The sequence below is a fragment of the Hydra vulgaris genome, chromosome 15 (genome assembly GCF_038396675.1).
Source record: "Hydra vulgaris chromosome 15, alternate assembly HydraT2T_AEP".
NCBI classification, from domain to species: domain Eukaryota; kingdom Metazoa; phylum Cnidaria; class Hydrozoa; order Anthoathecata; family Hydridae; genus Hydra; species Hydra vulgaris.
The window spans coordinates 28842501-28862094 of NC_088934.1; the positions used below are offsets into that span (position 1 = coordinate 28842501).

The 19594-nt window shown below is 24.8% G+C and overlaps 1 protein-coding gene across 1 annotated transcript in view; it reads left to right on the forward strand.

The window, feature by feature from the left end:
- LOC100199171 (cleavage and polyadenylation specificity factor subunit 1) overlaps positions 1 to 19594 on the forward strand; it is a 102872-nt gene that overhangs the window by 73876 nt on the left and 9402 nt on the right. Inside the window, exons 28-35 of the mRNA XM_065819897.1 lie at positions 2440 to 2530; positions 7218 to 7302; positions 8134 to 8275; positions 9563 to 9631; positions 9746 to 9829; positions 10161 to 10304; positions 10385 to 10417; positions 19390 to 19456. Coding sequence (XP_065675969.1) covers positions 2440 to 2530; positions 7218 to 7302; positions 8134 to 8275; positions 9563 to 9631; positions 9746 to 9829; positions 10161 to 10304; positions 10385 to 10417; positions 19390 to 19456 — 715 coding nt within the window. The remainder of the gene's footprint in view (positions 1 to 2439; positions 2531 to 7217; positions 7303 to 8133; positions 8276 to 9562; positions 9632 to 9745; positions 9830 to 10160; positions 10305 to 10384; positions 10418 to 19389; positions 19457 to 19594) is intronic.

Genomic DNA, 19594 nt, shown 5'->3' on the forward strand with positions numbered 1-19594 from the left:
ATGTACAGGATTTCAGCTCCTATAAATGAGCGTTTTAGGTTGTGGAAATTCTAAAATAAAAATTTCTCAATTCAAAGACCTGTAGTTCTTGACTTATCAAGCTTCAAAAAACCATCAAAACAATCTATCAATTTTTTTTGATTTTTTGTGTTTACTAAAAAGAAAAAAAATTTTTTTTTCCATAACTTTATTGTATTTTTGATTTCAAATGATTTGAAGACAAAAATTTTTTTTTTACTATTTAAAAAGTTCAGTAGACTTTCTAGCGCTAGCCAGGTTTAGTGCTAAATTCATAAACAATTTAATGGTGACTCCTGCTTCACTAATCAACCTAAATCACTCACACGGTTGCATCATGCAATCATCAGACATCAAATTACTCATACAGTTATATTTTGTTCATTATTTCTTTGCTTGGCAGTTCAAAAAAAGTAATCATGCATCTTTTGTTTCCACAAGACTTAGATGCACAAACCATTTTTATAGCATTTTATAGTAGTTTATTATTATTTAGTTCAAAACAACATGTTATTAATGAATAATAACAAACAAATTATTTAGCTATGTTATTTACTGTCCATATTCCATGTTCCTACTTTTTATTTTAGCCACTTAATAATTTTCATCTCATCATATCACATGGTAACACAAAATATTCAAAACTGAATTGATATTTTGATCAAACTTTCTCATTACTACCGAAACACTATACTTATTTAAAACAAATTTTCAAAAAAAAAAAGGAGCTTAGCAACCATTTTATGACTTCATAAAGTACTACTAAAACATTAACCAGTCAACATTGATACAGGTACTGTTTGGGTTGTTAACTGGGACTCATTTGGAATGCCCTCCGGGATCCTGCCTAATTTTGACGTGGTTTTTATCTGGGACTCATATGGGTTAACCTGCCAGTTGTTCTGTCTGGGTCCCAACAAAATACCATACTTTAAAAATATAAGTATCTCATATAGATTTGCAACTAGAATCTATATGAGAAACTCTCCAGAAACCCGCCAAATTTTAGCTGTGGTTTACATGCAGAACCATGAGGTTTAATCATTATGAGAACCTATGCAAATATTGCAAAACTACTTTTAAATTGCTTAACGTATAAAAGATAAATTATATAATTTCAGTTGCTTATTTCAAATAAAATAAAATAATTAAAATTATATTTTTATAGGAAAACTTATCAAAGATTTTTTTAATTATGTATTTAATCAGGTAATTTTTCCTTGTTCAGTTACTTCAAGTATTATTTTAAATTTTGTTCAAGTAATTTTTTGCCTTTTAACAAATTATAAAAATTTCTGGCAACATGTGCAGGTTCTTTTAATAACTATCACTGTTACAAATGGGATTATAACTGTTGCTTTTTTTACTGGACATTCTAGCTCTGATGTTAAGTGTTGTTGACGAACCAGATCATCTTTTATTATTGGTGTCAGAATACTTCATTCTTTTTCAGTAAATATTTGATAGCATTTTAAATAGAAAATTGTATAATGAGTGCTTCCTGCAAGTGTATATATTATATTAAAGATGTTGATGATGATAAAACAATCTTTCCAACAAAATTAAGAGAATTCTCTGCTACAATTTTTCCTTTTGCTAGCAATTAGAGAGCCTATACATAAATTTGCATTGTGTAAACTTATTCAATACGCCAATGATTCCCACTTAAATTAACAAGCCTGTACAATGTTTGGCACTCTGCTGATATTTTTTTTATGGAGTTAAAAAACATTGTTGACGTGTAATTTATGGAACACAATTTTTAATGTTTTTCACAATTTATATCCTTATTTATGGTCTTCTGTAAAATACACAAACATTAAATCGACTAGATAAAATATGGTGTAAAAGAATCAAAACACACTATAAGATTGAAAATTAAAAATTTTAACAAGTTGTGTCTTGAAAACTGCGCATTTACCAGTTGAAAAACACACAATAATTTGTAAAACGGTTAGAACTCATGACTGCACTACAAAACTGATCGATACAGTGAAATGGCCTGTGGTCTATAACACAAATAAAGAAAAATAATTCTAATATAATGAGTTGTTTTTACTCATTTTAAAGTTGTCCATTGGCATTAGTTTTTTTAGAGTGTACGTATATAGAATTTATACATATATATAACACATACATTTTTAAATACATCATAAAAAAGAGTCAAACACACCATAAAAAATATGAATGCAAAAAGTTTATTAAAACTTCAAAATTGTTCTTTTACTTTTTTTCATTAACTTCTGCTGTTAAAAGAATCTATAGTTGAGCCATTTTTATTAAAATTCATTTTTCACTATTATTTATTTTTTTGTATTAGCAACAAACATTTTTTTTTCTTTTAGTTTGTACTTTTCTTTTAGTTGTTATTTTTGTTGTTTTATTTCTTTAATCTTTTTATTCATATATATTTTATAAAAGGTATATGCAGTAGCATCATCTTATACTGAAAACCAAAAGAAATTACCCCGTTTTCATACAGAGGAGAGAGAATTTGATACAGTAGAAAGAGGTTTAATGTTTTCTTTTTTTCTTTTTTTATGTTTTGTAATAATTGCTTTGTAATAATGCATTAGTGGTGTAGTTTCTTTTTCTTCTTTTTTTATGTTTTATGATAATTGCTTTGTAATAATGCATTAGTGGTGTAGTTTCTTTTTTTTCTTTTTTTATGTTTTATGATAATTACTTTGTAATAATGCATTAGTGGTGTAGTGGTAGAGTCCTCCCTTCATAAACGAGAGGTTCCAAGTTCGATCCCCACCACGTCCCTGGTAGTACTGCGCTCAACTTGTTTCTCTGCGCTGCGGCCTTGTTTGTCAAGGTTTGTGTTTTGGAGTTATAGAGTTTAGAGAGGGCTATAACCACAGTTAAGTTGCCTCTTTATCTGTAGTGGCCTTCTTTGCCTTGGGACCTTGAATTTACATTTAAAAAAATTATTATTATGATTCCTAAATGTTGAAAATGGAAAAATAAAAAAAGAAATCCTTAAAAATAAAGAATGTATATAGTAAAGAATTTGTAATATAAAATTAACTAAACGAGTTATACAACAACAACAAAAAACAAGTATACTACAACAGGCGTATAATTTAGCAGTTATTTCTATTTATTCAGGAACATCACAGTTAGACCTGTTTATTGGCTTAGTTTAGCTTTTTTACACTATGCTAAACATTAAGCTGAAGAAAAACATCAGGCTAAAGAAAAACATCAGGCTGAAGAAAATCATCAGGCTGAAGAAAAATATTAGACTGAAGAAAAACATTAGACTGATGAAAAACATTAGACTGAAGAAGAACAATAGGCTGAAGAAAAACATTAGACTGAAAAAAAACATTAAACTAAAGAAAAACTTTAGGCTGAAGGAAAACATTAGACTGAAATAAAAAACATCAGGCTGAAGAAAAATATTAGGGTTTCACCAACAGGGTTTCCACCAGTCCTGGAATTTGAGAGTAGTCCTGGAAAGTCCTGAATTATTAAATTATTCTGTAAAATCCTGGAATAGTCCTGGAAAATGGGACAATATTTTATATTTTTGTATTTATTGTAATATTTTATATTTTGCTTTTAAGTAAAGAAAAACAATACGACAACAATACAACTACAATACTAATTATAGTAAATTATAGTAATACAATTGCTCTAATCTATAATTTTTATTATAATCTATAATTTTTATAATATTTATAGTTTATATTGTTTTTGAAATTTGTACTTTGAAGATTCTTAAAAAACTTACACATCCACATTAAGGCATAGTTAATTTGTTTTAAAAATATAATTTAAAAGATATCGTTATAGAGGTTTCCATAAATCATAAATATATAGACTGTTGATATATATTTTTTCAATTAGTATTTAATGATTGTTGAATAGTTTTGAATAATTTTTGATAAGTATGAAATATTAGAGATTTTAAATTCTTTTTAGCTGCTAAAATTTTTTGTTTTTGTTTTTTTTGTTTTGTTTTGTTTACAGATTAAATAATTAGAAAATGCCTAAAAATAAATGTATTTTTCAAGTAAAATGGCTTGTTGAAAAAAATATAAGCATTGGTTAGTAAAAAAACAGAAACTGTTGTGATTTGCAGTTATTGTGCTAAGGACATTAATATTGCTAACACGGGAGAAGCTGTTTTAACTTTACACATGAAAGGTAAAAAGCACATAGAGTGATCTCCTTCTGCTAATAATATCAAGTCATTGATACCAACTGGTCCTAACACTGTTCAAGTTAATGAGTATATGTCAAAATGCTCAAATAAAGCAGATCACCAAAAAACTATTAATAAAATGCAAATAAATACATCTCCACTTGAAGCTGAAGTTTGTTGGGTTCTTAATATTGTGTATTCTAAATATTTAATGAATTCTTCAACTGATTCTGTTAAATTATTTAGTAAAATGTTTCAAGTTAGTGACATTGCTAAATTGTTTCAATGCGGACTCACCAAGGCCATTTCAACATTTGGATTAGCTCCCTTTTTTAAAAATGAGTTGCTAACTTTCCTATCTAATTCATCTTATTACACTGTTTCATTTGATGAATCCATGAACCAAGATTTTCAGAAGGGTAAAATGGACCTTTTAGTTAGATTTTGGGATGACAATACAAGTATGGTTAAAACTCGTTATCTTAAATCAGAGTTCATGGGCTGCTCGACAGCACATGATGTTATGGAAACATTGCTAAACTGTATTTCCGATATAAATAAATCAAAGATTCTATAAGTGTCATCAGATGGGCTAAATGTAAATTTGCTTTTTCTAAATAATTTAAAGGAACAGGGGAAAAAGGAAGAACTTGATCCTCTTATAGATATTGGAACCTGTGGTCTCCTTATCACTCATGGCAGTTTTAAACCAGGGGCTAAAGCAAGTGGCTGGGAGCTAAATAATCTATTAAACAATGTGGCAATTTTTATATGACTCTCCTAGTAGAAGAGCGAGCTATGAAAATATCACTTGGATACTTGATTATCCAATGCAGTTTTGTTGAAATAGGTGGTGTGAAAATGAAAAATGCGCTCAAAAGGCTGAATCACTACTTGATGATAAATTTAATAGATAAAAATATTAGAAAGCCTCTAAATGAAATTGATATTGGTTTTGCTTCTTGGTCTAAAATTGATAAAGCTAATTTAAGTTACAGTGACCAAAGAATAGTTATGTTTAAAAAAGAGGCAGGCCAGTTATTAGCTGGTTGTACACATCTCATTTAAGAAGTCCCCTTTGAAGTTTGTATGCACTGCAGTATCTATTAACCCAATTTTTATTTCAAATCCAATAAAAAGAATATTTGTATCAATAATTTTTTAATTCTGTTGAAAAAGTTAGTTAAATATGGCCTTTTGTCACCAAAGTTTGCTGAACTAGCAAAAAATCAATACTATAAGTTTTTAGAGATAAAAGACTCAAATTGAAAATCATTTCAAGATTTCGATATGAAAAATAATAGTCTTAATCATTTTTTCTCTGACTTCATGAGAGCAAGTAAAGTTTATTAAGGCGTTTGGAGTATTTTTAAAATAGTTTTTGTGCTTTCACATGGACAATCTTTCATTGAGCATGGCTTCAGTATTAATAAATAACTTCATGTCAAAAATTTTAAAGAAAAATCGCTTATTGCCTTATGTCTTATTAAAGATCATTTGTTTTCTTTTGAAGAATCCCCTGATAGTATCAAAATTAATAAAGAATTGCTGCAAAATGTAAAACAGGCAAGTAGTCAATTTAAAGAGTATTTGCAATCAAAAGGCTAGTGGTTCAGAGACCTCCTCCAAAACCTGTCATTAGGGCCTTAGGGACCTAAATTTTTAGAAAATCTTCCACTAGGTATTATGAAAAAAAAAGCTCCTTAAATTTGCAAAATAGACCCCTAATTTTGCTGGTTAACCACCTAATTGGGGGGCATGGGGTAACCTAGACATGGTTCTGCCTAGGATTGAGATCTCAAAATACATGCAATCATTCAGCATCTAGTTACTATTATTTTTCTATTTTATGTTGTAATTACTTAATTGCTTAATTACTCATTGATCATGTTGAACTTTTATGCGGACTTTAGTGTCTGTATTTGTCTTTTAAATCATATATATATATATATATATATATATATATATATATATATATATATATATATATATATATATATATATATATATATATATATATATATGTAAAACTACCCAAGAGTTCCTAGTATTTACATAAAAAAACGTTTTACACTTTATTTTACACAAATTTAAGCACACCAAAAAGTGTCATAATCTCTACAATAGTAACACCACTCAGTAATAAAGGGTGCCAATTAACATTACCTAGCTGGCTAGGATTAAGAGCTAGCTTTACATGTTTGCTAAGTAACACCACTTATAAAACATGATAATGATAAAAATTAAAAAAAAAAAGGGACAAGTAATATCTAAAATTGTAAAACATTTGTGTACAACATCCTACAAACTTTCAAACATTCTACAAACATTCTACAAACTATAAATTTTTGAAACAAAAATTTATAGAACCTTTAAAAATGTAGTATTATTTTTTCTATCATTCATATAATCATGTAAGCAATATATTTTCAAAATAAACATGTTTTACTTTTAAAAAGCTCTTTAATTTGATGTTTTGATGTTTTACAGTTTTGATTTCAAATATATAAACAAATCTTTTAATTCAATATTAATTAAGTGAAAGCTTAAGAACCACAATTATATTTTCAATAGATCACTGTAAAATTGTTTTCACGGCCTCAGAAGAGCTCTGTAAAGTATTTTTAAAAATTTTGAAATTTATCCTCGTAGTATAAATTATTGCAAAATTTTAAACTATTATAAACTTACAAATATTACATACAAATATTTTAACTTGGGAATTATAACAAACATACAAATTATTACAAAAATTTTGTGAACAATATTAACATGAATCATTACAAATTTACAAACTATTATGAGTTTATTTTAAGAATCCATGAATTATTAAGAATCTATAAATTATTAGGATCAAATTATTATGAACATTACTAGATTAAAAACTAGTTCAATAATTTAGATAAAAGTTTTTTTAATTTAATTATTATAAAAGAATTTATAATGGTTATAATGTTTAAATTGAATAAAACTTTGTAAAGTAAATGAGTATAAAATAATCAAAGCTAATTTTTTTAGAGCCGAAATATATTTATTTTTTTAGAGCCAAGATATATTTATCCACAGATTGAAAGATTTGTAGTGAGCCTAATATCTCCTACCAGTTGGGAAACTGTTCCAAACTCAAGGTAAATTAAAAATAGTCAAAAATCTTAATTTCTTAAAAAAAAAAAGACCAGAATTTTAAATAATGTTTCTGAGTACAATAATTTCTTTAAAGATATTTCTTTATTATTACTACTATATGGTGTTGTTATTGTTATTATTTTTAAATTAAGTTGTTGTTTTCTTAGCACGTATTATTTTAGGTTGTGCATTTTCAATTTAAAAATGCACAACCTAAAAGTTTTATTTATTTATATTGGAACCGTGCAGTTCTGCTTTAAAAAAAAAAAAAAACATTTAAAAATGATTAAGTTATTTGCCACAAGTCTTCATATATGCATCTTTTTTCTTTTAAATTTTTTTATAGAAGTATGCTTTTTATTGAATTAGTATATTTTATTGAAGCAAGCTATAATAAAAATAGTGTTTATTATTTCATAAATCAAAAGCATTTTTTTTTAATAATCATTTATTTATAAAATAACACATTATCATTTCTAATAAATACAGATTGAAATTCAGTGGCCTGGGTAATGCTGAATTGCTTCTTCCTTTACAAAGGCAATCTTTTGGCTTTTAAAAGGAAACATTAATTTTTGTTGTGATGGAAAGATTTAACTGGGTCCATTTTTTCTAGATTTAGTTTTCTAATTTTATTAAGAAGTGCTATTAAACGCACGTGGTACTGAATTTCAACATACACAGAAGAATGTCTGTGTTTTTAGGATATTCCTGATCATCTGCTACCAGCCAGGAATCAAAATAATTTTGTTATATTAATTATATTGTTATATTAAAAAACACAAATAATGATTATAAGTAATGACAGCTTTTATAGGTTTTTTTTATTTTAGAACAGTGCTTCAAGAATTTGAGCATGTCACTTGTATGAAAGTATTGCTTTTACATTCTGAATTGGTTGATATTGGTTTAAAACAATACCTGGTGGTTGGTACAACATTTAATTATGGTGAAGATCTTGCTTGCAAAGGAAGGGTATGTTTTTAAAAATTACACCAATTAAGTGCAGGGTAGCTTGTTTTTGCTAATATTTTTTTTTAAATTTTAAAAGAAATTGTGCAAGATTCATTTGCAGGTAACTCAATTAACATCTCTACATCAACACACAATTTTTGGTTCATTTCTTTAATAGTAATGAGGATTCTTTTACTTGATTTTTTCTCTTTTCGCTATTACTAGCTTGCTAAATATAGCATAGCATGCCATAGCAGAATTTTTAGTTAAGGTATTTTCAAATAACAAAGTGCAACCTGAAGTATCATGTGACATTTCAGTTTGGTTTGACTCAAGTGAACTTGATGCATAGGTTTTATTTGCAAAAGTTTTATTTTTAATATATAAAAGTTGATAACCTTTCAATTTAAAAGTCTTATTTAATGAACTTGAAAATACTGAAATAATCTTGCATGTCAATAATATCCTATTGTTAATGATCTTTGATCGCATTATCAAATCCAAGGATCACTACTTACTAGTTGCTACGCAACTGTAAATATGAATCATTGAAAAAAAAATTATGATTGATAATTACAGTTATTTTAATTTGCTCTAACAAATCGTTTTTTTAAAATTATATGTGAAATTGTTTATTAAAAAAAAAGGAGTACTCAAAATAGTATTTAGAAACATATTTTAAAAGATATAAAGCTCAGCTGATTTTATTTCCACGTTTTTTTTAGTTTTTACCAATAAAGTCTTTTCTTAATAATATTTCTTTTAAATTTATCTCTAAAGATTGCATGCTAATGAAGACATGCTGTCATGCATGCTAAATAAACAATGCATGCATGCATGCATGCTGATGAAGACAATATTTAACTTTTGCTGAAAGAAGAAGACCTCCCTAGACAAATAAGAACATAAAACTGATCTCTACACTTAGAATATTTTCTACTTGTATTTACTTTCATGTATAAAAAAAAAATAACTAAAATCATCATTTTATAGTTTACAAGTCCAACCCAAAAAAAGCTGGAAAACAAGGTGGCAAAAATAATGATGATAAGTTCTAAATGGATGATTTCATTTTTTTTTCAAAAAAATAAATATATTTTGATTAAAGTAAACAAAAATAAATTAAAAAAACAACAGTTTCACAGCTCAAATAAATATCAAAATTTAATGAACATCATAGTAATCTTATTTCAATAAAAAAATATTTACAAGTTTAAATTTCAAATGTTGTTTCAATTTTATCTTGTTTTGTATTTAAATTAATTTAATAAATTAGTATTTATACTATAATATTTTGTGAATTTTTAGATTCTTATATTTGATGTGTTAGAAGTTGTCCCGGAGCCTGGCCAACCTCTAACTAAAACTAAATGCAAGGTTGCTTTTGCTATTTTACATCCTTTTTGTCTTTTTAAAATAAAATAAAAAAAAGAAAATTGTAAAATTCAAGTGGTTGTGTTGTGTATTATAAGAAATAAATGAAAATTTTAGTGTGTGTATGATAAGGAGCAAAAAGGACCAGTTACAGCTATTTGTGCAACTAGTGGCTATATTATTGCTGCAGTTGGTCAGAAGGTAATTTTTAATTAAGCAGTCTGTAATTTTAGTATCATGTTTTTTTAGACAACTTGCAAACAAATTGTTAAAATTTTTTTTAACATTCTTTTAAGATAAATATATTTATTTCTCTGTGTGTGTGTGTTGGTGTGTGTGTATGTGTGTGTGTGTGTGTGTGTGCGTGCGTGTGTGTATATATGCATATATATATATATATATATATATATATATATATATATATATATATATATATATATATATATATATATATATATATATATATATATATATATATAAATCAAACTTTTAAATGCTTCAATTGTGTTTTAGTTATCAATTCTGTTTTCAGATTTATGCATTTAAATATAAAGACAATGATTTGGTTGGAGTAGCTTTTGTTGATTCCCAAGTATTCACTGTGAATCTGATGGCGATACGAAATGTTATTGTAGCTGCTGACATATCAAGAAGTATATCGTTAGTTCGTTTTCAGGTGTCTATATATAAGTTATGTGAAAGTTATATTTTGTGGTTATAGCATATTGAATTTTTACAATTTTTTACAATTTTTAGGTGGAACATAAATCTTTGGCATTAGTTAGCAGGGTAATAATAATTTTCTTTGGTTCTCTTGTTAATTATGCCTAATTTATTATTTTTATTTTAAATAGCATATTTATATAAATACATACATACATACATACATACATACATGCATGCATACATACATATATGCATGCATGCATGCATACATACATACATACATACATACATACATATATATATATATATATATATATATATATATATATATATATATATATATATATATATATATATATATTTGTTGAACGTCGTAATAGCATAAAATAAGTAATTATTTTTAAAAATAACACGATGTTTTTTATTCTTGACATGTTTCGTAAAATTTTATTTACATTTTCAAAAGATTATTTTACAATAATAAAAAACTCTGAAATATATATTAAAAAATAGAAGTCTTTACAGAGAAATATTAACAGACAAGTCATAAACGAATTGGATTTTTTAATAAGTATATCTAACCAGATTGCTTTTTTAGATATACTTATTAAAAAATCCAATTCGTTTACGACTTCAGTTTATCACAAAAAAACGTATACAGGTCTTTTACAAAATTTTTTTAGTTTTATTCCCTCTTGCTACAAATTTGGACTTGTTCGGTGTTTGATTGATCGTACATTTAAAATTAATAATTCTTGGTTTGGTTTTGATAAAGATATTAGGAATCTATCATTAGTTTTACAAAATAATAAATTTCCACAAAAAATTATTGACTTTGAAATTAAATCCTATATTGATAAGAAAATGAACCCATCTGTGTCTAACATTTTTAATAGCTTAAATATAAGATACTTTAAGCTTCCATACATTGGAATGTACTCTAATTACACTAAAAGGAAAATTTCAAAAAATTGTTCATAAATATTGCAAGGATATTCTAATAAAATTAATTTTCACTACTAATAAAATATAAGATTGTTTTTGCTTAAAAGAGTCATTTCCTAAACTGCTTAAATCTCATGTTGTCTATAAATTTTCTTGCGCCGGCTGTAATGCCAGTTATATTGGAGAAACCTCCAGACACTTGTCAACTAGAATAAATGAGCACCTTAAAAGTGATAAACAATCTCATATATTTAAACACTTAAATTTATCTCTTAATTGCAAAAATTTGGCTAACTGTGATTCTTTTGAGATTTTGGATAATGCCCTAAACAAACACAAATTAAAGATAAAAGAAGTCCTCCACATTAAATGGGAAAGTCCCTCACTTAATAAACAAGCTTTACATTATACTATAAACTTATCTATTTAATTTTACTGTCAGTTTATTTATATATATATATATATATATATATATATATATATATATATATATATATATATATATATATATATTTTTTTTTGACAGTTGGTTATTTTAATTGGTTATTTAACGAGTTATTTTGTAATAAATATATTGGTTTATTATGTATAATTTTTGTCCGTTAATATTTCTCTGTAAAGACTTCTATTTTTTAATATATATTTCAGAGTTTTTTATTATTGTAAAATAATCTTTTGAAAATGTAAATAAAATTTTACGAAACATATCAAGAATAAAAAACATCGTGTTATTTTTAAAAATAATTATATATATATATATACATATATATATATATATATATGTATGTATGTATGTATGTATGATATATATATATATATATATATATATATATATATATATATATATATATATATATATATATTAGGGTGTCCCGTTTTCAGGGTCTCATGTGAGAAAATAAGATCTGTAAAGTTTTTGAGCTCTAACTTTATTTTTGTGACTAAACAAGCCACCTCAAGTTTCAAAAATCATGATTTTTGGGTGCAAAAAGTCTATTTTTACAGTGCTTGTGTGGTCACAGTTTGAAAGATACAGGCTAATCTTATGTTGAACCATGTACTATTAACCCTCATTAGTTAATAGTCCAACAGTCAGTAAAGACTTCTCAATACCTCTCTCAGTCAACCATTCAACAACTTTATTTGCTATAATCTCTGCATGTTGAATACTATTTGTTGCTTTCTCAGGAGTGAAATAAAAATTTTCCTCCAGGTTCTATACAAAAAGGAGTAATGTTCTTCTTTCACAGTTACTGGAAGTTTTGCATTTGAGTCATCAACTTCAATCATTTGATTTGATCAATTCTCCTATCAAAAAATATGCAAAAATTTCACTTCTCCACTTTTTGGTATTTTGTCAAAATCCTTACTAAGATTAGAACTTATCTTAGGCTCTCGAAACTTTGCCATGGTCAATAACTAACTTTTTATCAGCAGATGTTATTAATCCTGCATCAATAAGTGTTGCTGTAGCAATTGCAGCTGTAGCACGTGCAGACACCCCATATATATGTGAGGAGAATTTACATAGAAATAGAAAGTAATTTTAAATATAAAATCATTATTTACTAAGTTATATATAAGTTATATGTAAGTTAATATATATATATATATATATATATATATATATATATATATATATATATATATATATATATATATAAATATATATATATATATATAATCTTTGAAAGTCATTTTCTTGTTATACGTTAAAATATGGGCAGAATTCAATAAATACGGCTGCGTATAAACTTTTTTTTAAATATATATATTTTTTTTAATAATATATAATTATTTCGATATTTCGTTGATCTATCATGATCAGCGTCATCAGGTATAATAAATAAAATAGTTACAAAGAAATCGTTATAGTAAAAACAAACCATTAAAAAGATAACACTAAAAAGCCAAAATATAATACAAAAAATTTTCTCAAATAACTGACGTCAGCAGATTTTATTAAAAAATGGCCCCCAGGTTTTAGTTGTCACGTTATCACCATCATCCCGATTGAGAACCACATCACCATTTCTCAACTCCTTTCGAACCCTAGCTTTGCTTATTTCGAGTGACTCTCTGATTTTTCGAGTTCGATATTCTGGGGCTACAGATAATGTTTTGGGGTGGAACCAATCAAACTTACCATGGCATGTTTTGGAATGTTCAGTTGCACCCGAACTGGACCATTTTTCTTTTAAGCTGTTTTTCTGGTTTTCAATACATCTCGATATCACCTTCTTTTTAGTTTCACCAATGTATATCGAACCGCATGAACATTTAAGCTGGTATACGCCAGGGTTTGTGTTTAGTGGTAGTTTAGTTTTATTGTTGCAAAAAATATTTTTTAAATTGGGAGTTGATGTGAAAATAACCTTTATGTTTTGTTTTCGAAATTCTTTACGAAGTTTTGGACCAACAATTGGTATCCAAGGTAGTTTTATAAAGGGTTGGGTATCTAATGGTTGACATGTGGTGTTTTTTGAACCGTTTTTTAAATAGTCTATAGTAATTATTTAGAATGGTCTTGTCGTGGCTGTGGAAAATCAGAGAGTCAGTCGAATTAAACAAAGCTAGGGTTCGAAAGGAGTTAAGAAATGGTGATGTGGTTCTCAATCGGGATGACGGTGATAATGTGACAACTAAAACCTGGGGGCCATTTTTTAATAAAATCTGCTGACATCAGTTATTTGAAAAATTTTTTGTATTATATTTTGGCTTTTTAGTGTTATCTTTTTAATGGTTTGTTTTTACTATAACGATTTCTTTGTAACTATTTTATTTATTATACCTGATGACGCTGATCACGATAGATCAGCGAAATATCGAAATAATTATATATTATTAAAAAATATATATTTTAAAAAAAGTTTATACGCAGCCGTATTTATTGAATTCTACCCATATATATATATATATATATATATATATATATATATATATATATATATATATATATATATATATATATATATATATATATATATATATATATATATATATATATATATATATATATATATACATATATATATATATATATATATATATATATATAAAAAGGTATGCCAAGCAAAAAAAACAATAATTATTGTTTTTTTTGCTTGGCATACCTTTTTCCATTATATTGTTTATTATCAATTTTGTAGTTATATATATATATATATATATATATATATATATATATATATATATATACATATATATATATATATATATATATATATATATATATATATATATATATATATATATATATATATATATATATATATATAAATATGTATTTATAAGTATAAATACTTAAATAAAAAACAAATTTATTTTTAAAAAGTTATACCTAATGCTATTCATAGCTATGTGTGAAATATCTAAGGTATTGTAACACCTTCTTTTTTTTTTCTGATGGTTTCTCTAGCACAAGAGATAATTCTATATTAGTAATATCATAATTGTTATCATTTAATTCTATTTTGTTACTGAAATTACTTTCTTTTTGATAGATAATCTCTTCTGACTGACTATATTCTCAAAACATTTTCTCGAAATTTTTTGAACTGTTTTCTGGTTTCAATGTTATCAGGTAATCCAATTTAAAGCTTGCTAACAGTTGCAATTTAATTCTTGGAAAATATATAAACTTAACATCAATAGATGTTCTTTGAACTCTTTGATACATTTGCATTTATAATGAACTTCTTTATCACAATCATAAGAACACAAGTAAAATCATCACATTTTTCAATTGGACATTTGCATAATAGTATATTAAAAAGTTTATCGTGTTTTTCTTTAAAATTTATTATTTGTTTAGTTCCTTTTTTTTTTGGACAAGCTGAAGCGTTGTTTCACAATGTCACTATTTTATCACAAATTGTTTTGTCAGTAAATAATTTAGGTGATTTAAATTCCAAATTTGCACTCGACCACTGGTTTAATAAAGCTAGAAGTATATCTTTGGCCATCTCTTTTTTAGGATAATTTCTTTTTTTTATATCTTCGCAGCGCCCTCTTAATAAAATTCCATACCTAGTAATGTCTCTGTTGGTTGGTAATTCTGAAACTAGAAACTGTTTTCCAGTACCAAATGCAGCACTAATTTATGTACTAGTACTTATTCTGGTTTTAGGTGTCATTTTTCCTCCAAGTTATAAAATATTTAAGAGAATTTATTATTGTTTTGTAATGAAAAAAAATTTTTTTTTAATGTTTAAGAATAAAAAAAATCGATTAAAAGTTCTTAAATTTATACTTAACAATATACAGGTCGCAATTGTTTACTTATTGCGGCAATGAAAAAATAATTTACTGACCATCATTAAGATAAAAAAAAATATGTTTGAGTAAAACCCTTTTTAGAAATTAAAAGTTATTTTACCCATTTAATACGAAAATTTTCAAAAACATTTTATATATATTAAGTAAAATAAAATAATTTTTTATAAACTAAATGTAACTTTGTTTTGTTGCTTAAAAGTCTGTTTTTATTACGGGCAGTATTGTCCAGTAATGTCCTTATTCTGTTTAAAAGAAAACAAGAACCATTTATACTTTCATAAAAGTCTAATCACCTGAGTAAAAATTTAATCAGATTAAGATTCTCCATAAAATTTTGCAACTTTTACTTATATCCCAAATTTTATTAAACCATTTATACAAAAAAGTCTAAAATTGACACACCCTAATATATATATATATATATGTGTGTGTGTGTGTGTGTGTGTGTGTGTGTGTGTGTGTGTGTGTGTGTGTGTGTTTATATATATGTATATTTATATACGTGTGTGTGTATATATATGTGTGTGTATATATATATATGTAATATATATATATATATATATATATATATATATATATATATATATATATATATATATATACATATGTATATATATATAAACACTTATCTAGATTTCTTTGATAGGCTGTTTCTCCTTCTGTAGGTTTATCAGGAAGCGTCCTGATGAACCTACAGAAAGAGAAACAGCCTGTCGAAGAAATTTAGATAAGTGTTATAAACCGCTTAGCAGTTTCTAAATATTAAGTAAAAATCCTGAAATTAAAATTTCTAATGCAAAATTTAAAAAATTATTTATGTTTGCAACCTGTAATTCTAATTTTTTGTTTTGTGGTAAATATTATGATCAAATTGATGGTGTAGCTATGGGGTCTCCACTTGCTCCTGTTTTAGCCAATTTATTCATGGGGAACTCAGATAATAATTATTTAAATGAATTTAATGGGAATAGACATTTATTTTATAAAAGATATGTAGATGATATTTTTGCATCATTTTACTCAAAATCCGATAGTACTATTTTCTATAGTATCTAAATTCTAAACATCCTAGTATTGTGAGCATGAACAAAATGGTATCATTTTTGGATGTTTGCATTGAAAATAATCATGAGTTGATCACAGGAGACATATATACCTGTCTATTGATCACAGGAGACATATATACCTGTCTATTGACAAATTTTTTTAGCTTTAGCTTAATTAGCTACAAACTCAGGCTAGTTAAAAATCTTATTGACCATTATTTTAAATTTAATAATACCTGGTTTGGTTACCATAACAATATTAATGACCTAAAAATGGTCTTATTAAAAAATCAGTACCCAATTAAACTTATAAATTTATAAACAAGTATTTAAATAAAAAATTTGGTACATCTAAATTCAACAATAACGAATTCCTTAATTACTAATATTTTAGGTTGCCATATATAGGTGATATTCAAGAAATATTCAAAACAAAATTAATGAGTTAACTAAAAAGTTTTTTAAAAAAGATTTAGTTATCAAATTATCGTTTTTTTATTATTTTTATAAACTTTTAAAATAAAGCAATACTTTTCACTAAAAGACTTAATTCCAAGAAATTCCAATAAATCAAACATTGTTTACAAAATTTAATTTTGTTAACTGTAATGTTTGCTACATAGGACAAACTGTCTGAAACTTATCATAACGCATTGATGAACATTTCAAGGAAGATAAAAAGTTATTATTTAATAAAAAACATTGTGTGTCAAAGGAAAGTCTCCTTTAATTGCTTTTCTAATTTGGATTCTGCTCAAAGCAAGTATGAATTAGAAATAAAGGAAAGCTTGCATATAAAGTGGCAAAGGCTCTGTTTAAATAAACAAGTCAAACATAAAATTCTTGAACTATTTTGTCTATTATGATGTTGATTTATTGATAGTTTTTTTTTTTAATTACTTGTAACCTATGTTTGTGTTTTTTTTATTGAGTTCTGAGACTGACGCATTTTGTTAATGTATTTTAATGGTCTTTTTAACCCTTTGCTAATGGATTTTATAATAGATTTTTGTAATAAAGTAATTAATTTGTATCCCTTAAAAAACAGTTTTAAAAATTTTTTTAAATTTTACTGATGATGAACTATGTAGTTCGAAACAAGTGTAACAAACATTTTAAAAGTGTTGTTAATTTTATTCAAATATATATATATACATATATATTTATATATACATATATATATACATACATATATACATACATATATATATATATGTATATTTATATATATATATATATTTATAAATATATATATATATATGTATATATATATATATATATATATATATATATATATATATATATATATATATATATATATATATATATATATATATATATGTATATATATATATATATATATATATATATATGCATTTATATATATACATATTAAGGTGGTTCTAAAAACAACTTTTTCTGAAAATGACTGCTGGCACCCCCTGAATATGTTGTATATAATTAAAAAAAATGCTAGATTTAAGAAATTTTTGAATAAAAAATATTTTAAGGGGTTGCTACCGACCCTCGAACATTATATAGGTCCCTAATATTATTAAAAAAAGTTTTTCAAAATTATGTCATGTTGGGTCTCAAACGAAGCAAAATCATATACGAATTTCAAAAATAATATTCATTTTATAAAAAAACATAGATAAAAAAAATTATAATCAAAAAATCTTGTTAAATTCCCTATTTTTCATTTTTAGTTAAAAAATGTAACTTTTTGATTACTAAAATCTAAAATAAAAATTTAATTATAAAATGATTAATATTTTTAAAATTTTCATATAATTTCCCTTCATTTGAGACCCAACATGACATAATTTTGAAAAACTTTTTTTTTTTAATAATATTAGGGACCTATATAATGTTCGAGGGTCGATAGCAACCCCTTAAAATATTTTTTATTCAAAAATTTCTTAAATCTAGCATTTTTTTAATTATATACAACATATTCAGGGGGTGCCAGCAGTTATTTTTAGAAAAAGTTGTTTTTAGAACCACCTTAATATATATATATATATATATATATATATATATATATATATATATATATATATATATATTTATATATATATATATATATATATATATATATATATATATATATATATATATATATATATATATATACAGCGCTCAATTACTATTTTACATCTTTTTTGTCTTTTTAAAATTGAAAGTTAAAATAATTATTAGAAGGTTGTTGATCAAAACTGATTGCCAGAAGTAATAAAAATTGAAAGTAGATGATCAAATGATTTTCCTGATGATCAAATTTTCCTTCAACTTTGACTGTTACAAAATTAATGTTATGTTTATTCCATCAATCAAAAACATTTTTTTTTTTATTGTTTAGTTTATTTGCTTATTTAATATAAATTTTGCGGGTTTTTTTTAATTACTATTTTTATTGGCAACTAAAGATTATTTAATTTAGCAATCATAAACATTTTTAAATTTTAATGCTAATTTAATAACTTTAAGACTCTTTTTTAAATGTTTAAATTTTTTATTATAATGTTTGACTTGCAAATAATAATGATCAAATTTAATCAGCCTTAATTAATATTGGGAGTATCATTTTTTCCAATAGTCAACAATCATCAACCGTTCATTGACTGGTGTTTCTAGCGCTGTATATATATATATATATATATATATATATATATATATATATATATATATATATATATATATATATATATATATATATATATACATACATACATACATACATACATACATACATATATATATATATATATATATATATATATATATATATATATATATATATATATATATTTATTTTCTTATTAGGATACAAAAACTTTAGAAGCATACACATCTGAGTTTTTTATTGATGGTTCTCAAGTAGGATTTGTAGGTATGTTTATTTCTACTGCTATTACTACTGCTGCTATATTTTATAGTTATGAAATATAAAAAAGTGATACAAAATTAAAATGATAACTACAATACAATATACCTAGATATATTTTTTTTTGTGTTTTTTTATTTCTTA